Here is a 26496-nt window from a genome sequence, read left to right as displayed (position 1 = left end):
TCTAGTATACAAAAGTAAACTCTGTTATTGTTGTACAAGAATGCTTTAGAGCATGCAAAGACCAATCTATTTTGTACTGAAGCAAGAAATTTGAGGAAACTGGTTGTCTATCCAAGAGGGATAATCCTGGGAGAGCACTTGTCCCAGAAGAAATGGGGATATCGTGCTTGAGACTTAAACTTGCAGATTGAAGAAGTTACCCACACAAGCTAATAAAGAACTTTGAAATTCCACAAAAGACAATGGAATATATTCTATAAACGTTTCCAAATGCACTTCCATGGATATGTAGTGAAGTGACAACACAATGAAGAAAAAATGATATCTTTGATCAGCTAATCTTTAGTGATGACTCAACTTTCTACATTAATGGTAATGTAAACAAACATAACATTCATATATAGCTAAAAGAACAAGAGCTGTAGTGTGAAATGTCTACACTACAGCTCTAAAGGTGACTTAAAAAAAGTTAATCAACCATTCTTTTTCTTAGCCATGTTACACAAATGCCAGATGCTTCAACTAAAAGACTACAATAATTATTCCATATTTGCAAGATGACACTCTGCTACAATGATAGCAGGAAGTCACAAATCACTCTATGCTGGTCACCAAAGAAGTCTGGATTGAAAATCCTCTGACTATTTCCTGCAGGTACATTAAGTACTGAGTCTTTGTTCTCTCTTTTCTACAAGGTTCATTGGTCTTATACCTCACAACAACAAGTCTTGACATGCTGAGATGTATATAACAGAAACTTGACTAACACATTGACACTATGTGTTACAAAAGGTCCGTACATAAAACAATTATAATTTAACCATGTAAACTTCAGAGCCTATTTTTCTAACCATGCAAGTATATCAGTTGTGGTACAAAAACTCTTTCATCTCTGAAACTTTTTAATGTCTTTGCAAAATGAAAAAAATTTAAATCTTGTGAGAGGCTGGTAGTGGGGAAAGATGAACACAAAAGCATCAGATTCCATACTCTGAGATTTTTGTCAAAACTGAGATAAAAGCCTTGAGCATATAGCTCATATGCTTTTGTGTTAATGTACTTTCTTTTTTAAAAACATGTTAATAATTTAGTGACTGAAGAAACATGAAAAGCAGGCTGCATATTAACATATTTTTGTTTTTTCAAAAAAATTAATAAAAAGTAAATTTTTGATTTTTAAATTTTTGACTTAGAAAGATGCTATAACATTCTTTCCAAGAAAGAGGCATTTTTAACCTCACATCTGAATTTGCAAAAATGGATAAAATGAAGAAATTATCGTAAAAAGTTGCAAGCAAAGTTCTAACAACTGATTCACTGACTCCAGAATACCATTTGTAACAGCATTACAATTTATTTTATTGGTGGGCTGATGAACTGATGTGAATTAAATGGTGTGAAAAACAATTCAATCATTGCAAAAATATGAATATTGACTGGAACAGTTTTGTGAATGCAAGAAGTAAATTCTATATATTTAATTTAACAGCCAAAATTAATGAAGTAAATGAAAAGGGCCTGAAAAATTGTAGAAAAAGACAAAGTCTGTTCCTCTGGCAGAAAAACAATGCCACAAAAGTGGCAAGCACTCACTAATTTCTTAGCAGATTATACCAAGAAATTTGTGAGTGCTTTCTTGTTCGGTTCCAAATAAAGAGGCAACCAAACTCGTGGCAAAAATTGTGGATCACATACAAGAGGAACTGATAATTTATTCAAACTGTTGGTGAACATACAAAACAGAGAAACTTGAAAAAGCACAGTATGTTCAATTTTCTGAGAATCATGAATTCCATTTTGAGGATGTAGAAATGGATGTTTATACATAATTGTTGAAGGACAGTAGGACTATGCTAAGTGACAAAATAAAAAGCAACCAGGTACGGCTCCTCATCATATTATGTTCTATCTTGTGAAATTCGTGTGGCAAAAATTCTCAGAATGAGAAAATCCTTTTGATGGCATATTAAAAAAGCAATTGCAGAAATATGTCGACCAAGAACTCTATATGAGATGTAAACACAAATTTTGCAATAATCTTGGTACCACTATGGTGGATGCCATAAAGATTAGAAAGTACCAAAATGTTATAAACCTCTCATATTTTTCAACAATATAGTAATAAAATTTCTAACACAAAATTTGAGTTTTGTATAAATCAATTATTTCATTTGAGTTTCATTTGCAAAAAAGAGCAGTGTTACAAAAATTCAATTTTTACACTGATAAAACTGTCACTAAAGTAATATAAAGCTGGCACTTTTAGCTGAATTCCGAGCATTCCTAACATTCAGCAGCTAAAATTAATTCTATCTGTTCCAACTTCTAAGGTTTGCTGGTTGACACAAAGGGTTGTTTCTATATTTTGTGCAACAGGATTAATTATGAAATTATGTATTAATGTTTGAAATATTTACCTTTATAATTTAATTTAGTGTAAACTAAAGAACACTGGTTTCCCCTCTCAAGATGAACAGGTTCACTTTATCTGAAATAAAAGGCTGTAGGTGTTTTCACAATTTATGATGCTCTTTATTGTGCTTAGGATTGACTGCAACACCATAACAATGTGTTAAAATGTATATATATCACTATAGCTCCAGTTTCAATAGCCATTTTATTTCAAGCGATTTTTAATTCCATTCTGTTCATACAAATATAAAAATTAATGAACACATTTGCACAGCATGATTAATGGAATTCTTACTCAATTTTGATAATATTAAATGCTTAACTGAAATTAATTAGCTATTAAATTATTGTTCTCTCTCTCTCATTCTCTTTTTGCATATTCTAAATAATTAAAAATTAGACCTGCATTCAAGAGATTCAAATCAGCTATAAGATAGCAAAAAATCATTCAATTTTATCATTCATGCTAAAAACTGTCTAATTTAGTTTTAAAACAATAAAAGAGAATTTTAATATTGAAATAAAATTGTATATGAAAACTAAAATCAGACCTTCTGTATTCTCTGAATTTTCTGGAACCTCAGTCTGCTGCTTTTCTTTTTCTAACTCTTTCAAATAATGTAAACATGGAATAGCAGATACAGGAATTTCATGCTTCTGAAAACACAATATAAAATATCACAAATTAATTCAGTAATATTTAACATAAATTTATTGCACAATGTTAACAAAATATGAGAAACAATTTGTAAAAAATTCTAACCTACTACTTACCCTAGTACTACCTGGGCCCAAAAAATATGGTTTTGAAACAGAGCACACTCTTGTCTGCTTATGCAAATATATGGGCATTCCACTGTTATGAGTGACTTCTATCCAGCCTTCTGGTAAGACATCAAAATGATCTTTTCCCCTTACTGAAAAAAATTTACATCATTACCATACATCACTTATAATGTAATATATTAACTGAATTTATACATACATTTATTTTTATGTCAGAATGAAGGAAATACATGCTAATTAAAACTTTTAAACATTATTAAAAACAATATTTATTTTTTATAAGTTTTTGTAATCAAGCCAAATTATAAACAACCTGTGAATGTTAACCAGATGTTGATTTGTCAGTAACTGAAAATGGTGATTCTTAATTCATACCGATCAAAACAGGTTACTTATCCTTGAAATGAACGCACCACTTTTATAACTAGATTTAGGCCAAATTAAACATTTGGACTCAGCATCCATCATCTTGATGATATTACATGCAGAAAGATTATGGAAATGCTCACAACCACGAAAATTACACTTTGGTTTGGAATTATTGTTAAAATGTTATTCCAGGCTTTATTCCAGGCTAAAATGTTATTCCAGGCTATTTGAAGTGAATAGCATATATTCTAGATCCACTGGAAGAGACTGTTTTATATTAACAGCTAAATGCAAACTGACTTTACACTCCAACACACTTTCAAGCCACCTCTTTTACAGCACAGGAACCCAGATATCCTACCAAACCATTATTCGATGATTGAAGCACATAGGGCTATCGACTAAGTTGTACTATCCAATGAAATGGCACTATGCAGCAATGCTTCAGTATTTTGCTTTCTGATGATAGTTGATTTAGTTTGCAATTCAATTGTATCTGGAATCTAGCATGAAAGAGGTAAAGCAAGTAGGGTGCAACATCATTACCGATGGATATATTAGATACAGATGCAGAACCATGGAAATTAAATAAAAAATTAAGGTTTTAGAGCAACACAACTGCATTACTGATTAATAGCTTCTTATGTGATGGCACCAAGTTAAAAAAAAAAGAATTTGGATACTTTCTCAGACCCCCAACTGTCAGGTTATGTCAATCAAAGTTTACAGCTAATTTTTTTGTAATTTCTGCAAAATATCAGTCTCTAACTGACCACATCTCAGGTATGTTCAAGTGATCATATGCTTGGTGAATGGGTAAGAACAAGAAGAAGGGGTATCTACGATGCTGAGAAAAAGACTTAACCCTCTATGAGACCAAACAGTACATATGAATACAAAAATATTAGTCACAACATCATATAGGTATACATCTTAAAATGTGTCTAGGCAATTAAAATAATTTATATATACGGAAAAAAGGGGGAAGTGTCAAAGTTTAATTTAGAAAAGTCATTCAAGAACTTTAGAATTTTGGGGACAAATCCTTAGTCACTTGATGGGTTAAGACATTCCAGATAGCATATGGAAAGACATGATTTTGTTGGAATATTGTCCAGAACTGTGAAGGAAAGTTATGATCGCAGTCTCTGCAATGTTCTTGGTCTATCTGAACTAGCTAGGATCACTTGTGATATAAAGACTGGTATCCCATACAGTCATGCCTGTTTTTTTGTCCAGTATGCTAAAATGCTGCTGAAAGATGGTGCATACTGTTTAATGCATCCTTTCACAGGCATGACTGTGGAGAGGTTGAAGGTTTGGCTACTTCACTAACTCCAGAGGAGATATGATGGATACCTTTATTTGCTCTGCTGAGTTCTTCAGTGGAGAGATGCATTCGTTTCTTCTCATGTCCTGGCTTTTATGAAAGGCATGCAGCTCACCATCCCTTAGCAACATTCGGTCTGTAGGCAAGCATGAGAAATCTGTCAGCAGTAGAGATATGGCTACCATCACTGGCTAGGACTTGTCCTTGACTAGTTTCAAATATACTCTGTGACGAAGTTCTTTTGTGATAAGCAGGTCTTTACAGGAAACATGACTTGCTGCCAGTCTGCATGCCATTGCAGCCTGAGACAATGCTAAATCTCAGTCATGAGAATCTCCAACAAAAATACCATAAAATCATGAGTACAGCATATAATATCAAATTCATAAAATTTGATACCTTTAAAATACTCAAAAGAAAGCTCCATTGTTCATTACTATCATGTGGACAATCACCCCACAGTGTTGTCACATTCTGTGGCCCATTGCCAAAATTTTGGCTTGTCCAGTTCTTCCCACCTTGTGCCTTCCCCACCTGTATGGCTGACATGATGTTATTCCTTATACCAGTAACAATGTAAAAACAAATGAAAATCCCTCTTCATAACACCTAATAATTAGTCTTCACTGCAATTTTGCAAGTGGCTTATATGGTGCTTATCAGCATGAACAAAGTAACTCAGACTTCTACCGGACAGTTGCTTGCTCCTTGATGGAAACATATTAACCATCCATTTCCTTGACAATCCTCTGTTTATTGCTTCACTTGTTCATTCAGAGCATTCTATTGAGTCCAGACATGACATCTGATCTCCATTTTCAATCATAATCAGGTTCTATTTCTCACTCTTTATAATTTTAAGCTATTATGCTTGTTTCTTCGCAGTGCTTTAATTCTCACACATATGAGTATATTTTTAAATACTTAATACTATTAGTAGTATTGAAAGGAAAGTCATAATTTTACTAAATGAAATTTGGATCACTAACTCTATTAAAAGGAAATCAGTATTTTATCTTAATCAATTCCACAAAATTTTGCAGTAACAAAGAAGGGAAAATATTTTTATGCCTCTGGAGAAATTTACACATAGTTACACATAGATATGCAAGCATGCAAAAATAAAAATTCATTCATTTGCTTACCTTTTAAAATTACCTTTTGTTTTTCTTCATGTTCAAGATCATTATCCCCACCGTCATTTTTAGTAGAACGTTTTCTATGCAATAAACTAGCATCAAGCATGGCATCAATTTCATCCAATGACAGGTCAGAATCCTCTTCAGAATACCCATCTTCCATATCATTGTCATTACTCTCAAATTCATCCAATATATCAAATTCCATCATTCCAGTAGTCCCACTATAGAAACAAATACTTAATTTTATACCATTTTTAAGTATTATAAAACTTTATAGATAGATGATGTATTAAAATTTAATATGACTCAAGAAACAAATGTAGGTACATGTTGAATTTTCTTGATATCTTTTAACACTTTTATAGCTAAAATTATAAGTTCAAAATAATGGTTTCAGGATTTATAAAATTGAATATAAAAGGAAAATAAAGCTGAAATTTAAAAAAGAATTAAGATTTTTTTCTTATATAATAATCAAATGAATTAAATGATTGGTATACTGGTTTTAAATTATAAAAATTAGCTGAATGGCAAGTTGACAAAGTGCCGACTACAACAGAGATAAGCATTTGCAATTTGAAATTTATATAATAAACAATTCATTTTTTATTCACTCTTAAATGAAAACAAAAGTATAATTCAGTAATAAAGCAAAAGAAATCAGAAGTCTCTACAACATTTTTCAGATAACTATACAATTTACAATATTTTTTATATACTCAAAACAAAGTACCCAGGTGAGAAGCTACTCAGTAATCACATCTTTTATTTACTGTAAGGATTAGACTACTAGATTGATTCACATTCCTACTGTTTAATGCATCTCTATTAAGTACAATTCAGTATAATTTTGTAAGGCAAATATTTATAATACAGATATATACTGTGTAGCTGTATGACACTAAGTTTAGGATATATTGTTAAAGTCTAGTATTTAAAAAAAAAAAAAAAAATCAGAATTCAGAAATGAGTAGCAATATGTCTTATTGGATTTTATTTTTGACTATATGACATTTGTTGCAATCCCTTTCCCACAAATGATTCATCAAGTTTCAAAATATTGTATTTAGCGTTGGGAGGGGGGACATGAGAACTGTATGAAATCAAGTTAAAATCTTTCAAGTTTCAGTCAGAATACTATAAATGCTTGAAGTGTATTTTCTTGTTATATGGCAAATGTCCAACATGCCTATATGCCTTGGAATATTTCATCCTTGGCAATCATCAAAACAGCTATAATGGCACCATGAAACTCCTCTGATACTGTTGGCAGTGAAGGCACATACACTCTCTTAATTAAATTAACAAAAGAAAAAAATCACCAGGTGAAAGATCAGAAGACTTCGATGGCTGTCTGAACACAGCTAAGCCAAGATCATCACTCAGGTAATAATGTACTTCATAATGAGGTAGAACTTCATCTTACTACTGCTCTATGAAATTTTAACTCAATTATCCTTTCTTTCATTTGTACTGCCTTCATGCACACTGCATAGCAACACTGGATGAACACTTTGCATACTATATAATATAAACTGAACATTTTGAAAGAAGAATTCATATCTGTTACACAATATACCACAAAAAAATCTGTATGTATGCAGATTTAAATATTTTTCTTTTAATGAAATAATAAATGTACATTGCATTAATGAAAATGTACATGAATATTAATATTGCATATAATCCATAACTTAGAAATTACTGGATTTCAAAACCAGAAAACTCACTTCGTAAAATCTTTTGTGTATTCAGCAAATCTTTTTCCTAATTTTCAATTTAATTAATGATTTAAGAGGGAAATGCAAATGTTACACAGTTTTAGAATTTTATTCGGATTCACAAATCCATCTTAGTTTGTATAGAATCCATATAAGTACATCTGACACCTTTCAGTAAAATTTAAACACAATCATAAACATGTCTCTCAAAATTCTAATGCTAAAATTATTTTTGTAAGAATCTCTTTTTGACTGACAATAATAAACACAGTATTTTTTAAACAGAAGTACTGGATGTTCTTTTTCTTGCAAACACTTAAACAGTAAAATTAAAGTCTCTAGAAAAATTTTGGCAAAGAATTTATTACATGCAAAAGTTAGATATATGTACATCTTAATTAAATGTATCTTATTTTTAATACACATTTACTTTGCATTTGATGCTTAAAGAATATTATTTCAAGCAGTTCAGTAAAATCACACAAAAAGATTATACATTTGATGAAAACCCTTATTACTTTGAAAGAAATATACATTTTTGTAATCATGATATCAATTTAATAATTAAATTCTATTGAATTTATTTTACAGACACAATTTAATTAGTACAGTCCCTAAACCTCAGCTCTTCTGTCACTCTTGCAACTGCATTGTAATATCGATGAAAATTAACAAAACAAAAAAAAATTATACCTAAACTTCTAGAACTTTGAAAATATCCCGCATAATATAATTTGCTACTTCTACAATGAATAATTCAAAAATTCAAATTTAGATAAGTGATAACTAATTCCTCTAAATCCAAGCAAGTCAGCATCTTCTATTTAGTATAGAGATTTTTTAAAAAAAATAAATTTTAGAAAAAAAAAAAAAAAAAAAAAGGAGGGAGGATAAAAAAAAACCTTTATGCATATTAATATTACCATTTTTGTGTTAATTTGGTGTGCAATCAGTTAGTATATTTCAAATACATTTATTATAATAAAAGTGTATGTTGCTAAAATAAAATGTTGTTATCGGAAATGAAGATACATTTCTAATGACGGCTAAATACTTCTTTACAAAACATTAAAAACTTAAAATTATTAAACTTTATTGAAATTTTCAATCTATAAATTTAAAAAAAAAGTATTCACGCAATTACATTTTGCCACTTACATTACATACTTAACCTTCTTTGGAATCTTTTATGCAGCTTTTCCTAACCTCATTAAAATACAACATATAACTAGACAGTTTGAATCAGAATGATGATCAGAAATCCAATAAAAACATAACATATATTACTAAATTCACATATTCATGAAAATAACTTATTTTTAATATTTTCTAATTACATTACACCGAATTCATAAAAATTTATTATGAAGTAATATAACTACCTCCTTTTTTGTATAAATAATATATTTATCAAGTAACTTTTAAAATTAAGCCAAAATTCCTACATTAAATTAACAGTTTCAAACAAAGTATTAACACAAAAATAACATTTCAGATTTCACTGAATGTTCTTATATTTTGCTATTTTGGACTGGACTTGAGAACAAATTACAATGATTCCCAAAGGAACCTATAACAAACAGCAACCTGCATAATGATTATGTGAGGCATCCTATATATAACATACTGATAAATTTATTCGAGTATTTTTATGTTTGGAAATATATTTTGAAATGGATTTATAAGATATTTCTCCCACCTTCTTAGCATGCCTTTGTAGTGTAATAGCCCGTTTGGTGTGTATTTGAGTCCCAGAGAAATTGCTCAATTTTCAGGTCTCCTGCTTCGAAATAACCTAATGTCTCTACAGTGGTGTCCAAACTAAAAACAGTGGTGAATGATAAATCTCTACCACTAGGATTTGGCAACTGGGTCATCTAATAACCAGTCGTCTTTTAAAAGGGGGTATATTAGGTATTGCTCCCTATTTTTCAGCATGCCTTTGTAGTGTAATCGTCAGCATGCTCTGTGCATATTCGAGAGGTATGTGGTTTGAGTCTCAAAGAGGGTATTGCTCATTTTTCATGTCTCCTGCTTCAAAATAACCTAATGTCTCTACTGATTAATGCACAGTACATACAAAGAGAATGTCATATTCTCATGTTCACAGTTTACAGAGGAAGTAAAGGCAACAAAATTAAATTCCTAAATGCACACCAAATGACAAAGATGAAACAGGATAGCTCTGACATGTCCAATACTTTCTGTCTTCTCACAATAAGCCTAATCATAAGCTCATTTTCAGACTGATGTAAACAATTACAATTATATGAAAATGGCCACTTGGTGTGTTTTCAGTTTAGAAGTTACTTTTCAGATTTGTGCGTTCCTTTGCTGATAATGTAGCTTTATAATTACAAGTATTTATTGGCATGGGATCACAGTTATCTAATTCCTCACTCACTATTTCCATTAAATTTACCTTTGCCTGCTTCCAGTATTCTACCAGTTCTTATTAAAGCTATTTTAACCATACCTTTACACTGTTTTGTTAGGAAAAAGTTATGATTTTTATTTCTACCACCCCTTGAAACAATACAGTATATTATATAACAGGGTGCCCATAGCACGGCTCTCACAAGCAAGTGGTGTGCTCTTATGTAAGTAAAACTTATATATTGAAATATGATAAACTAAAACTAATCAATGTCCAAAAGAAAGTAATTTATTCGATTTGTTTTTACAAAGTCATTAGTAGTCTTCAAATTGATCAATGCGAAATGTCATTATTTTATTTCTTGTTAGTTAAGAAGCTTAATGATGTTATTCAAAAACAATTAAAAGATTAATGAATGAAAATACTGTCCAGATTCTATCAAACAAATTTGTAAAGAAATTCTTTAAAAGTTAGATTTGCCTGTGTATGCTTTATGAATATTGTCCATCTCAGCGGTTAGCTGCCAAAAGTTTGGTTGATGACTTTTTAGAGCAGTTTGCACAAGCTCAGTTAAATGCTGATTAGTTAAAACAGATTGATATTTATTTCTAATAAATTTAAGTGTTGAATACAAAGATTCACAGTATACTGAAAACTGAGATTAGTCTCAGTACACATTCTTTGATATTAAAATATTTTATTACGGATCCCATTGCTAAAATTCAGTCGTTGAACCAGATTCTATTATCACAAGAAGTGCGTTTAATTTTCTTAAAATCTATTAGGGTTTGGAACTAGTTTACACCCAAAGGAAGCCAAACTCTATAATGTAAGATAAAATGATAACTCTAATTTACAATAGTCCCTTAACTTTCCTTTTTTAATTCAGTTGTAATGATCCCAAGGACCAAACAGACACTAGCACCTGACAAGAGATCTAAATACTGGAAGCATCTGCATAATGACATTTTGGAATGACCATTTGACTTTTACAAAATAAATCCACATTTGACCCTTCAAATTTTTTTCCCCGCTTCAAGTACATTGCACCCATGCAGTGTTGCATTTTTTATTAGTGCTAGATAGATTTAATAGATAGCAACAACACAAGCAATAGCAAAGAAAGTCAGCTAACACTAAGACCACCCTTGGATGTGATAAGAATATGTACCTTCACTCATCTAGAAGCAAATGACAAATGATGTCATATACATCATGTCCCATAGTACAACAAAGCACCAAATTAGGCACACCCACACGCTGGAGCCCCAATCCATCAATATCACCAATTAATCAAATGCAAAATATGGGCTCAGCTGCAATGATCACTTGAATTCCCTCATATAACATTGTAAGATATTTTCTCTCTAATTATTGTATGCCTTCATGGTATAATTAAAAAACACATTTGATCAGCAATCGGATGGTCTGGAGTTCAAATCCCAGAAAGGGCATTGCTCATTTTTTATGTTTCCTGCTTCACCAAACCTAATGGTTTCTACAACATTAAAAAATACTAGAAGAGCATGAAGCGATCCTGAGGACCATTCAGACGCTTGCACTAGGAAATAGATCCAAATATCGAAAGTTACTGCAGTAATACAAATATTAGTCAGTTTTGGCTTCATAATCTTTTTGAAAAAAGGATCTCTAGAGTGATTTGCTGTAAGAAATTATCTCTGCATCTATCATACCTACTAATCCTTTTATGTTAAATAAATTTTAATAAATCTTGCAATAAACATGAAGATAACTGAAGGGTGATTTAAAAAAATCAGGTGACTAATACAGAAGTACAGAAATATTATTATTGAACCTCCTGTTAAACAATTCTTGTTGAGTACTAGAGAAAGAAAGGAGTATAAAAAAGCTCATGATTAGATAGCATGTAAACAATTATTTTGTATTAAAGTTTATAATATAAGATGTTAGAAACATATTTTACTAATTACAATAATGATGCAAATGTTTATAATAAAATATCATTCAGATATATTACACTGATTAGATACAGTTGAGCTTTGGATCACAAATGCTTTACTTCACAAATTAACTGAATAAAAAATTACTCAGATGACAAACTGCATCTCGAGTTACGAACTGAAGTCAGAACAAATGATTTTTGAAAGTATTTTGACATAACCTATGCCACATAATTAACAATTAGGGACTTTTGGAAACATTTTAATATTTTCCTTTGCTTAACTCTCATTACAAAGCCTGGCAACAAGTGATCTACAGAACCACAAATTCTTGCCGGAAATTATTGTCAGAATAGGTTGCAGGCATAAACTTTGAAGGCTTACCACAATAATATTAGACACAACAACACAAGGTAATTTTGGAAGAAAATGAGTTTAAAAGAAAAGAATTTCTATGATCCACAAAATTTGTTCAAATTGGGGCAAGATGTAAAATTTCTACATAATGACATCACCCTAACAAAGCAATAGCAAGTTATAGCATAAGCATTTTCAATGACAATGCCATGTCTTGCTTCAAAAATGTTTTAAAATGTAAGAGACAACAAATTACCCTGGACAAATTTTGAGTGAAACAGATGCCCTGTGATCTTAATCAGAGTGGAGTTTGCTTTATGACAAACAAAAGGTAAAAGATGATAGTTACATGATATTTTTTATGGAAAGAAAGTTCACATCCAAACAATGTCTTCTTCATCATTTTTCACTTATGCCTATTCACTCTCCTTTATACAGGTACAGTAAAATTAAAATATAATTTTTCTCTATTTTATCTGTTTAATATAGTGTTCCTATTCTTTCGTTGTATATTTAATGATTTTCATCAATTTTGGGTTATGAACAAGATACTATTGTAACATTTCAGTATCCTATGAGGGATAAAGCATCTTCATTTCCCAGTTCATCACTGGAAAATTTCATTTTCATTTTCATTGTTAAAAAACTAATTCCTTCTTTGAAAAGTTCAGGATCAATCAAACTGCTACTAGTTGTACATTCTTATGAAAATTCACAACTTTTCAGTTTTCACAGCCAATCATCTGTAAATATAGTCTCAAATTCTACAAATCTGAAATGCTATTGGCATGCCGCTGTCAATCAAATAGTGAAGCATTATTACCAGTATCATCATACAAGGGTTCTTCAAGAGGAATGACAAGTTCGTTTACAGACTTATAACTGCGACACCTTGACATTACAGTAAAGATTTTCTGTTACAAAGCCTGAATGCTTGAAACACAATTTTTGCCATACAGTTGTATTTGAGCTTAATTGATAGACATGAAATGTTTTATGATGCAGTAAATAATGATGATGACTGACACAATTGCCTATAATAATAGAAAGAATACTTCAATTTTCCTACTTCGTCTCTCTATTTACTATGACTAAACAGTCTGTGAAAATGATTGGCATCACATTCGCTTTACTACTAGCATACAAAAAGCTCACACACAAGGTTTTGCCATCTATCACAGATGTTAAGATCTACATTTTTAAATTAATTAAAAATACAACTTTTCCAATAACAAAGGGCTTAAGACTTCAGCTGCACTCAAAAATTAGATGGTTATACTTTTCTTTGAAAAATTTCCTCCATTATCCCCAGATTTGATAAACTATGTTAATTCACATTAAGAATTTCTTCCATTTCATGATCTCTTTCTGGTCATTTAGAAGTAAGTCAAACTCAATTATATTAAGCAGAAGCCCTTGGAGTTTTTGAAGCAGAATTCTGAGATTAAGAATAGGTTTCTGGAGATTAGAAACATATGGCAGAGGAGATGATAATGCCGTACACCAATAACGTCATACACCAACAACATCAAGAAATAAGATTGGATTTTGATCATTGATGGCAAAGAGAAACTCAGAATGCTATTATCACGTTTCTACAAGAGAATACAGACATAAATGTTCAGGTTAAAATTGTTTGATACAGATTCAACAGAACTAACCAGTGTACTAGCAGATTTATGGGGTGTGGTTCTTTACAACATGCCATTATGCTGCTCACAGATTGCTGGCACAAGAGCTTGTTGATTGGAAAACTGATTAAAGGATTTTTTATTAAATCATTCACACTTCTGAAAGTCTTTGATGGGACTTTGAATTATTCTGATGACAAACACCTTATCATTTGGAAAGATCCAGAGTATTTACAGCAACCTGTTAAGTGTGCAAGAAAGTATTTCATTTTGCTTGAACAGGCCTGTTTGGCAGATGACAAATGATCACTTTATGTCTGAGTGTTTTGTGACATCTGCCAGATTTAGTCAAGAAAGCATAAGGGTTTGGGTTCGTTTTTCAAAGTTCTGCTAAGGCTCTTTTATTCCTGTGGCCAAAACGTTGAATACTAAGATGTAACTTGATAACACTGCATCTCCAAATCTGTGGTGATGGGACCATTTCTGCATCATTAAGTTCACTATTAGGTTTTAATGAAAGCTTCCCATCACCGCAAATATCGTCTGTGCAAACAGTTCGTATTGGCATATTTAATCATATTTTGTCATATGATTTTTGCCATTTGAAAGAGAGAGACTTGCTTTAGAACATTGTGTTGTGAAATTTATAAAAAAAGTATCACTATCATTAAGTACAAGGTGTCTGAAATGGAACTTCCATGCTACCAAATTAGAACCATCATTTACTTCCAGTTCTGTTGCAAAAAGTCAGTTACAGAATGTCAAAAAATGTGTACAGCTTTATGTTGTATCATACGACATCGTGAAGGTTTGGTACCAAAAGTTGAAAAACTAGGACTATGACATTCAAGAAGCACAGTGCTCTCACTACCCTACTAATGTTGATGAGGTCTTCCTGCAAGAACTTGTGGAATAAGATCAGTATGCAACTACTCAAGAGCTTGCTAATTAGTTAGACATTAGTGGTATGTCCATTAGTTGCTCTATGCATAGCATAAATTTGATGTACGAGTTCAATCGCTGGGTGTGCCGCATCAGCCGATTCAGACACATAATGACAGACGTGTTCGGGACTGCACTGATCTGCTCGAATATCAACGCAGGGACAAAATTCTGGACTGGATCATCACTAGTGATGAAAAGTGGATTTACTTTAACAATACAGGCCAATAAGCAGTTGGTCTGCTTCCAGTGAGGCCATCAGTAGTATTGTAAAGTGTAATTTGACTAACAAAAAGATCATGCTTTGTTTTTGGCGAGACTGCCATGGGCGGTGAGATTATTCACAAAGGGTATCGCTATCAAGGAAAAAGTCAAACTGAGTTCCAGCGCAAAAGTAATGTTCCATCAAGATAATGCAAGACCACTGGCTGAACTCTGCACAACTTAAATGGGATCTTTCGTCACACACACATATAGCTCCGACATCGCTCCGTTGGACTTCTACCTTTTTTCACACCTGCAGCTACATCTTGTTGGTGCTATCTTCCATTCTGCACAGGACGGCCAAAATACGGTAGATCTGATTTTGGACTCGCGGCTACCAAGTTTCTGACCCGAAGGCTTTGAAAAACTACCAAAACGTTGGCAGAAAATCCTAGATTTGGGGGGTGATTACTACCATCACTATAGGTACTGCTTTCATTTCTTTTTCTAATTTTATTAAGAACATTTTCTTGGCGGAATACTTTTGTTACAGCCAGATAGTTTGTCCATCAAAAGAAATTGTGCTTATGCGGAATGAAAAAATGGATGCTAAAAAACCCTCTGGGAAGGACCATGAACCCTCTGGGAAGAATTAAAATGCAGATTATACATATGGCTAAACAATCAATCTTGCAAGACTAATGGAGTTGCAAGACTCATAGACAAATGGAAGCTATTTTAGCAGATATGTATAAGGTACTGGGAAAGTCTTCTCCAATAAGAACAGACTGTAACTGATGAAAAATGCTGCACCGATAGTCAATTAATGTATGCCACAGGAATCTCCAACTATACAATAGGTATCCAGATATTTTTGGACACATAACATACTGGAAAATCTAAACTACACTGCATGAAAAATGTCAAAAATTCATCTGTTGAATTTTTATGTGCTGAATTAAAAAATTTGAAAATTTTCATTGAAAATAGAAAACTTTTATTGTTCATAACTGTTATTTCTCATCCTTATATTGCAAAATCTCTCCACAGTTGAACTGCACTTTGTTTCCCAAAGCAACATCTGTACTACAGTCCTTAGACCAAAGCAATGTTCACAATTTTAAGTATTACTAATGTAACAGACAGGTCCAAAAGTTTATTAAAAATATGAATGATAATGGATAATAAGTTATAGTGCATGATTTACTTTGAATTATAGATCTGATAATTTGTCACAAAGATCACCATAATAAGCTGCTGCAAAAATTTTCTTTCAAACTAAGGCAGGAGAAAGCACAGATATACTTATGTATTGAAGTAAACATTAATTCACATTTTCAATTCATTATAAACCTTACAAAAATTTTAATTTTTGTATAAATTTATGAAAAAATTAGCAATTTTCACTTTTATTCTTCAAATATTTACATTTTAGTTTTTTTTTTTTTTTTTTTTTTTTTTTCCATTTTCCTATAATTTGGTAATGTGATATAAACTGCTTAACCTATGTCATGTCATCTTAACTGAAGTTTCAGTGTATTTTCAGAAACTAATACTGGATACTTCTTTTAGTACAAATTCACTTTATAAAAATTTATATACTATTGTTAATTCAGAAGTCAAACAACAAAAATCAGCGTTATATTTACAAAATTTAAATATAACGCTGATTTTTGTTGTTTGACTTCTGAATTAGTATTTATTCGGCGTGTTATTGTGTCTTAGTTATACTATTGTTAATTTGATGTGATTCTAGATATTTATTAATGATATAAGGTTTAAAAATTAATAAATTAAAAAAAAGGTTAGAAACTTGTTATTATCTATATAATTTTTCTAATTAAAGAAAATTCTATAAAGACGCTAAATTTTTAAAATTTCTATGTATGATTCTATTTCTTGGCTTAATGATTTTGGTAAGTAGAAGTTCATTAATTTATTTTTAAGAAAAATGTAAAACTTAATTAACAATAAAAATACTCTGTGTTAATTATTGACTTTTAAATCCATTTATAAATACAATGGGATACTAATTTATAAAAAATAGGTACACTAACATAAAAAGCTGAATACCATTACTTTATTAAATAGTAAGTCGGTAATCCGGACACCCATAATGTGGAATGATCTATAATCCGAACCTCAAAGCTACAAACTTTCTGCACATGCGTCAACGCATAATGTATTCACGCATGTGCATAATACATTTATGCATGCACGTTTAATGTATAATAGACGGTATAAGCTAAGCTAAAATTATTTAATTATCTATTTCAACTAATGTTGCAGATTGCGTTGTTCCTTAATCTTTGAATTGGATCCGGCTAGTTATTTTTTGCAGACTGTAAGAGCAATTTTACAAAAGTAAGCTTGAACTTTCGATTATGTAAAATAGAATTTCTGATGCTGGAGCTGCCAAAGGATCTACAAAGAGAAAGCATGTTTCAATGTCCATCAAACAAAAAGTGGAATTGCTGCAAAAAATGGATAAAGGCACATCCTTTGATTCTCTAACCATTCCGAAATATGTTTATCAATTTCACGCTGCTCTGCGGGGGGATGGGGGCCATGTCGCGGCGCACAATGAATTGGAAGTTAATCTGTCAGCACTATCCTTATCTTCAGGGCAGATGTTTTTATTTTATTTGGCTTATAATTCCTTACTAAATGTCGTACTTCATCTCGATGTTCTCCGTCTTTGATATGATTTAAATCAAATTCCCCATCACTATAATTCGCTTCTGATAGTGAAGAAGGTGACACAGAGGTTATTGGAAACGAAAAAACTTCGATTGACAAATTAGTCGGTATTCTCGACATAGCAATTATAGGACTTGAACAGTGGAACTTTGCAACTGAACAAGAAATTATGTCTGTTTATAGAATTAAAGAGAAAGTATTATCACATAAAATGAAGCAACTTAAACAACTTACATTGAAAGAAATGTTTAATAAAGTAAACAAATAAATATTAAGTTTTTTTTTTTTTTTTTTTTTGTAAATTTTGATACCCTTTAGATCATAATTGTTCTTTATTTCATAAATTACGGTTTCATATTTTTAATTTCATAATTTCAATAGACAGACATCATGCATGCCATCTTACCAGATTTAAACTGATGATCTATAATCCGGAATCGCCGAAGTCCCGACGAGTCCGGATTAAAGACTTTTGACTGTATGTTGTTTTATGACAAACCAACAGAAAATAGACACAATTTTGGTCATTAAAAATCATCTTAACTTCAAAAAGCATTTAGAATTTTAAAAGAATATTAAGTGTTATTCCTATCACATAAAACTAAGAAGAAAGTTTTTATTCTTTATAAGTAAAGGACGCAGAACACATTTCTTAAAATTTTCACCTTATTCAACCAATTTTAAGTATTTAAAAACTGATAAGTCTATCAGTATACAAACAGTTAAATGAATTAAACATGAACAGTTCCTCATAGATTTGATTCTCAGAAACAAATGAGCTGATTATATGTATTTTATAGTTTTCTGCATGATTAACATAAACAGAACACATGATTAACATAAACACTTTGTCTTAAAAAGCTAACATAACATCTTTCCATAATGGTGTCTTTTCCAAATAGTAGCCAAACCAAAACTGATGAAAAATTTATTTAAATATTTAAGTAATGAACGCATGAAAAAAAAACAATTACTAAAGAAAGCTGATGAAAAATTAAACAAATAATGATGCACACCAAATCCAAGAAATCCTAACAAATATTTACTCAGCGTTGCTAATAAATGTTAGTCTTGTGGATTTAAAACAGAAAAATCAGCAGACTATGTTTATACACTCAAAATACCATAATGGCTGACAATTTCCCTTAGATTGTCCCTTTCGAAGACATTTCTCCCTTAGGCAGCCCTAATATGATCTGTCATATTCAAATAATCTAACCTACTCTAAGAGCTGTTAGAGTAGGTTAGATTGCAACAATTTCCTTTCTGTTTTCTATTACAGTCAACAAAAAACTTGAAACTTTCAAACTTTTTCATTTCCAGCTTTTCAAAAGAAGTCTTAACCCAAATATTGCGGTATGTACTGGACTGCCCAACTCTTGGGAAAAATATGATCCTTGCAAATCTGCATTCTTCTGGAAAGGGGTAAAAGTAGACTGTCATAATCCCAAATAGCTGGCCACTCCTTAACTGTTTACATGATAAGTCAGCTCAAAGATACAGGACAAAGTTAATAATGATTTCCATCACATTGAAGATTATTCATATGCCATTTCTCATTAATTCTAGCTAAATTCAAAGCTTTAAATTAATATTAAAATTCTTCAGTCCTCAAACTTTACCAGCTTACACAATAAATTTCATTCATAAACGTTGTAAGGTTTATCCTAAGTTTTTAACAGTTACCTTTAGATAAAGCTACTTTCCTGTCTTTCCTAATTTCAGCTTACAATTTCCTAGCAGAATGTGTTTTTAGAATTGCAGTTAATGCAAATGAGTAAGAGTGGTATTTACATTGAAGTTCCACTGACGTTGAGAGAGAGCCTCAGAGTTTCCGAGTAGCGTACGTTCGCCTTTTGGCTACATGTCTCTCTAAGCTGTACTAAACTCGGCTATATTTCAGGCCCTTGATAGCTTGCTAGCTTATTCGATATTTAGGGGCCAACTACTGAGTCCTCGCCAGAACTCATGCCTAACAATGATTTCACCAGTATCAGTTCCAGTGCTGTCAAGTCTAACTGAAACGAAATACTTGAAGAATGAAATAAAAATATCTCCATCTCATAAACTACATGCTATTATGTATTCTGTGAAAAATGTCTGGAGGAAAAAATAAAATAGTACCTAAATTCATTAGGGCCCATGCTATAATATACACACATATTTTGGAGAAAACATCTAAACATTTAAAGAATTCATATCTAGATAAAAATATTTCAATCAGCAACATTGAATGTAACAGATGGGAAATTTGATTGCCAAATCACCATTTTATCTCAGGCTGCACTATTTTTATGTGATTCTTGCATATTCAGCACTTTTAAATTTTATCAAATATCTGGGATAAAATGGCAAATTGGCTGTGATGTTAGAACATCATCTCAAAATGGGACAGTCCCAAATCAATGTCTGGTAAGCCTAATGATCATTCTTCTTCTCCAGAAAAGATCTTTCAAAATCTGCTTCAACTCTTTTGATAATTTATAACAAATCACGAAATTCAATTAACGATTAAAAGGAAAGGAAGGCAGTACCAGAAAATTTCCCATTGCAAGTTTTCCCATGGAATGTATGATGCAGTTGAATAATGACTGAGGGAGAAGAAATGGGAAAATACTACACATAAATGTATGTGGGAGCACCAAAATCTTTAAAGAGCTTAAGGTTTCTAAAATCTTAACCTAAACCTGCCATCATACTATATTCTTAACAATTAACTATTCATTATATAAGTAAAAGAAGCATTCATCATAATTTCAGAATATCATAGCTTTTTTTTTTTTTTTTTTTTTTTTTTTTTAATTTCACTATTTACTTACATCACCTAATTTTATTACTATTATTCAATTTCATATATCATTTATATTTATTTCAATAACACTTTATATTAATAATTAACACATAATTTTTACACCAATATATATTTCACTATTATTTACATCCTACATTTATTTTAGTCTCGAAACAATTCAAAATTACAATTTGTAACTGTAAATTATTATTACATTAAAATTTTTAAAACATTCCTAATATGAAAAAATTTTAAGATTTTTTGCATAATTTCTTTAAACTGAAGTAAATTTTTAGCATCATATTCAAAGCTTCAAAATAATTCATATCATGAGCAATTCTTTAATTAAAAATATTTTTAAGTGCTCTAATTAATTAATTCCTTTTTATGAACATCTTTAAGCTATTCTAGTCAAAAATATATTAAATGAACCAACAAAATTTAGTAATACTACCAAATCATTTAATGAAAGTATCTGAATAATTACAATAATTTTTTTTTTTTTAACAACTTATATGTTTAACCATAATAAGCAAACTCAAATTTGTAGAAATGTAAACAAGAGCAACTGTTGAAAAACTTAAAACCCACTGCACCAGTAACAGTTTGTTTTACCTAAATGATTACAAATAATTTAATAAAGCTTTGACTGAAAGGAAATTATCTAGTTCTATTATGGATAAACAACAATTACACCCTAAATTCCAAACCTAAAAATAAAGAGCATTTCACATCCAGCGAAACATATGTAAAATAAATTGATAGCATTTTCTTTCTGCAAATATTTGAGATTAGTCTCTAAATTACTTGCATGCTGCAGTTTAATGACACACTTATTAAATCATAGATATAATACATTTCCCTCCATTTTTGAATATAGGAACGACATTAAAACTTTTGATCATCAATGATATTTCATCACGCAGGGTGAACAGAAGAAAAAAACCTGTAACCATTGTGATGAAGAACGAAGCAGCTGAGAGCAAATTAATTATTTTAATTTGGTAGACAAACTTTGTATTGTAGAACTAAGCATATTAATATTCTAATTTCTAAGACGAAATTCTCGTTGAAGCTAGAATTTCTAGATACGGATTTCGTAGATATGGATCCTGTCAAACTCGCTGAAATTATATAGATATTGAAAACAGAGATACCTGCATTCATTGCCAACTGAATAATTCTCTTATTTTAATTATCACATATTTGATATAAATACAGATAAAGTGTGCCTGTTTGATAAATTTTCACATTTTTGAAGTAAATAAGAACAGCGACAGCAAATTAACAGAGAAGCGGAGAGTGAATACAATATGTCTGAACTGAAAACCCCGTTCCCAATAAATAAATTTTGGTCATTTTGAATTTTGGTTCTCAAAATTTTAAATTATTACTGGCATTATGCAAGTGTCTGCATCATTAGCATTATACAGTGAAAAGTCGTTAATCCGGACCCGTCGGGACTTCGGCGATTCCGGATTATCGATTTTTCCAGATTATAGACCATCAGTTTAAATCTGGTAAGATGGCATGCAGAAATTATAAAGTTAAAAATATGAAACCGTAATTTATGAAATAAAGAACAATTATGATCTAAAAGGTATCAAAATTTACAAAAAAAAGCTTAATATTTATTTGTTTACTTTATTAAACATTTCTTTCAATGCAAGTTGTTTAAGTTGCTTCGTTTTTTTATGTAATAATACTTTCTCTTTAATTCTATAAACAGACATAATTTCTTGTTCAGTTACAAAGTTCCGCTGTTCAAGTCCTATAATTGCTGTGTTGAGAATACCGACTAATTTGTCAATCGAAATTTTTTCGTTTTCAATAACCACCGAACAATTCAATAACCTTCGCTATCGGAAGCAAATTATAATGACGAGGAATTTGATTTAAATCATATCAAAGGCGGAGTACATCGAGATGAAATACTACATTTAGTAAGGAATTATAAGCTAAATAAAATAAAAAAGATCTGCCCTGCTGAAGATAAGGATAGTGCTGACAGATCAACTTCCAGTTCACTGCGTGCGGAAGTTCCCCCCCCCACACACACACACGCAGAGCAGCGTGAAATTGATAAACAGATTTCGGAATGGTTAGATAAACAAAGGATATGCCTTTATCCATTTTTTGCAGCAATTCCACTTTTTGTTTAATGGACTTCGAAACATACTTTCGCTTTGTAGATCCTTTATATATTAGTAAATATATATCACACATTCTATTTGACATAATCGAAAGTTCAAGCTTACTTTTATAAAATTGCTCTAACAGCCTGCAAAAAATAATAAGCCGGATCCAATTCGAAGATTAAAGAACAACGCAATCTGCAACATTAACTGAATTAGATAATTTTAGGTTAGCTTATACCGTCCGTTATACATTAAACGCGCATCCGTAAACATATTTTGCGCATGCACACACGCGTATTTGCAGCCGTAAAGGTCTTACGCGCATGCGCAGAAAGTTTGTAGCTTTGAGGTCCGGATTATAGATCATTCCGGATTATGGGTGTCCAATAGTCTGCAAAAAATAATAAGCCGGATCCAATTCGAAGATTAAAGAACAACGCAATCTGCAACATTAACTGAATTAGATAATTTTAGCTTAGCTTATACCGTCCGTTATACATTAAACGCGCATTCGTAAACGTATTTTGCGCATGCGCAGAAAGTTTGTAACTTTGAAGTCCGGATTATGGGTGTCCAAATTAACATTTGATTGTAGTGCATTTCTTAGCAAATTAATTTATTTTCAAAAACTTGATAGTCAGTGGCACAGTCATAAATAATAACTGAACTTCTCTAATCACTTTTCTGGTTCAAATATTTGACAGGAAGAGTCTTTTCGACATATTTTTTAAAGTTCTTGAATTTTTTTATGATTCTAACATAGAAAGTTTCCTTTTATGATTTACCATGACATTATTACAGGAAAGGATCATTGCTCTTTCTTGTTTTGGCTTGTAGCCAAATGCTTCAGCTACAGACTCAGCTGTGAATGTTTTAGCAAGTAGTATTTTGTAATTTACTTCCATCTAATCGCAATTAAATATTTGGTCACCAGTCATCTTTTTACTATGTCTGAAGCTTTCATTTGCTGAATATTTTGCTCCATATATAGTAAGCTGCCATATATCACACATTTTCTTTCACTTACTGCACCACCCAATATTAATTGAACAGTTAAGTCACACTAAATTCCTTTTGGAAGTTCAAGGCAAAATTGGCCCAGATATTGAGACACTTTTCTATCTCTTTTCAGTCTCCTATGATTGTTTTTCTTATGTTATAATCCAGTGCTATTTTTAATAATGTTTCATCTTTGCCCAATCTCTTCAAAGTTTTCAGTTTTTCTTCCATATAAACAGACGCATTTTCCCTCTTTGGAGCTATCACAATGCACCACAGAATAGGACATATAAATACAAGATAAATACCGTAATCTAAACTGAACACAGTCATTAAAACAGAGAATAAACAAAATATCAACTCATTTGGATAAATACTTTAAACCGGAGGCCAAAAAAATCTTTTTTAGTGTATCATGCAAGTAGGGAAATGATCTTTTACAGTGCCCTGTCTTTTTACAGGACATGATGAGGAAAGACTTCTTCCCAGCAGAAATTTAAAAAATATATAAATAAATAAAATACACCAAAAATGGGATCTATTCCTACTAGTTACCAAATCACAGCTATGTTATGTTTACTGTTTAATTTTCAAACAAAAATTTAAAAGTGAAATAATCTTTCCCTAAACTCCATTTTCGATCAGTCTTTTTATTTTAACAATATTCTGATGTCATTGTTCAATTACTAAATTAAAGCTGCTAGAAATGATAGGACTATATTCTTCGGCAGATGCATATGCTTTCCGGCATATCTAATGTTCTCAAGTTAAGTTGATAGCTAGTATAGTCGTGTATATTTATACTGTAATAGCAGATGTACCCTCATACTGCTGTTTTCAATAATTTGCATACAAAATTCAGTAAGAAAGAAATGAAAATGTCGTTGTGCAGGATTTCATAAAAGATTGAGTTTCGCCCACTCCTTATCTAGGTCAACAATGAAGCATGGATGCTACTTAGGTAGTTCAATAATTTGCAATTTTTCAGAAATTTTTTTTTCCTACCGATCAGGTCAGATGACTGAGACTCTACAGTATTTTAAATCGAGTTTCTTCTTTACACTCATACCCAGTAAACTTTATGCTATATTAGAATTTACCAATTTTAGAAAGTTTATTTCATTATTTTTGTCTAATTAATTTTCATCAAACCATTAAATTTTTCTCTCAGTGTAATTTATCTTGAAAAGTTTTCCTTAGTGGGGAAAAAAAAATTTAAAACAACATATAATTCAAAAGAAGCCTACAGAGCAGTTATTTAAATTGAAATTTATAAAGTAAGGTGTAGAATTTAGAAGTTACAATACAGATAAGGTAGCAATACTCAAATTAATTTCCAAGTACAGTACAAAGTCTGAGATCCTAACGTCCAATATCCGGAGAGATCTAAAATCTGGACCTTAAAGACAGCAAAAAAAAATTTTTAGGATTTTTTTTAATGCTTTACGCATGCGCATTTGATTTTTTTCCCCGTAAGAAAGCATGTGAAGAAACCAGATTCAAAATTTCACTTCGGCACTGAATAAAATATCTTGTTATCGAAGAAACAATCATTTTAGCATGAATTTGTGTGATCAATAATTTGGCTCCACAGCTGCGCATCTGCTTTTCCAATTAATGGATTTTGTAAGGAAATGTGGAGAAAAGCTAATAAGGTGAAGATAATATAAGAGAAGTTTTTCATTACAATGGCAATGTTCCAATCACCAATCAATTAACGGACAGCGAAATCTATAGTATGGTTCTACATCCAGAAAATACTGTTACCGATAATGAAGAAAGTGACTAGAGGTTATTGAAAACTTAAAAAAATTTCGATTGAAAAGTTAGTCAGAATTCTTGATGAAGCAACTAAAGGACTTGAACAGTGGAACTTTGTAACTGAACAAGAAATTATGTCTCTCTACAGAATTCAAGAGAAAGTATAAGCATAAAATATAAAGCAAATCAAATAATTTAGAAAGGAATGTTTAATAAACAGATAAATATTAAGCTTTTTTTTTTTTTTTTTTTTTTTTTTAATTTTGATACCCTTTAGATCATAGATGCTTCATTATTTCATAAATTGCGATTTCATATTTTAAATTTTATAATTTCTGCATGCCATCTCACTAGATTTAAATTGATGATCTAATATCTAGAAAAATACCAAATCCGGAATTGTCAAAGTCCTGATGAGTCAGGATCTCGGACTTTGTACTGTAGTTCCTCATCTCCTTAAAATCAACACAAAAATGAATACTTTATAAAGTTTGCCAGAGCTTTGGTTTTGGAAATTTGCGGATTTTAGATCATCAGTTTAAATCTAGTAAAATGGCATATAGAGATTATAAAATTAAAAACATAAACTAGTTTTTGTGAAATAATGAATTATTTATGCATTTAAAGAAACCAAAATTTATGAGGGAAAAAAATCAGTATTTATTTGTTTATTTTATTAAACATTTCTTTCAATGTAAGTTTTTTAAGCTATTTTTTGTGCTAATTCTCTTTCTTTAATTTTCTCGATAGACAAAATTACTTGTTTAGTTACAAAGTCATGTAATTGCCATGTTGAAAATTCTCACTCAAGTCAATCAAAATCTTTTCATTCTCACAAATCCCTTTATTACTATCGATAGTGATAATTTCTGGATTTAAAACTATGCTACAGATTTCCCCATGTAAAATTTGAT

The 26496-nt window shown here is 31.0% G+C and overlaps 1 protein-coding gene across 9 annotated transcripts in view; it reads right to left on the bottom strand.

The window, feature by feature from the left end:
- The window catches only part of pasha (microprocessor complex subunit partner of drosha), a 93312-nt gene that overhangs the window by 45697 nt on the left and 21119 nt on the right, over nt 1–26496 (bottom strand). For all 9 annotated transcript variants that reach the window (XM_085812049.1, XM_085812052.1, XM_085812053.1 and 6 more), the window contains 3 exons: nt 6043–6260; nt 3187–3329; nt 2964–3069 (listed from right to left, as the gene is read on the bottom strand). In XM_085812049.1, coding sequence (XP_085668175.1) covers nt 2964–3069; nt 3187–3329; nt 6043–6260 — 467 coding nt within the window. The remainder of the gene's footprint in view (nt 1–2963; nt 3070–3186; nt 3330–6042; nt 6261–26496) is intronic.

The sequence above is a fragment of the Stegodyphus dumicola genome, chromosome 2, assembly GCF_044657685.1.
Source record: "Stegodyphus dumicola isolate Sdum_Otavi_A_Nest chromosome 2, ASM4465768v1".
Lineage (NCBI taxonomy): Eukaryota > Metazoa > Arthropoda > Arachnida > Araneae > Eresidae > Stegodyphus > Stegodyphus dumicola.
This window is presented reverse-complemented; position numbering and strand designations above follow the sequence as displayed.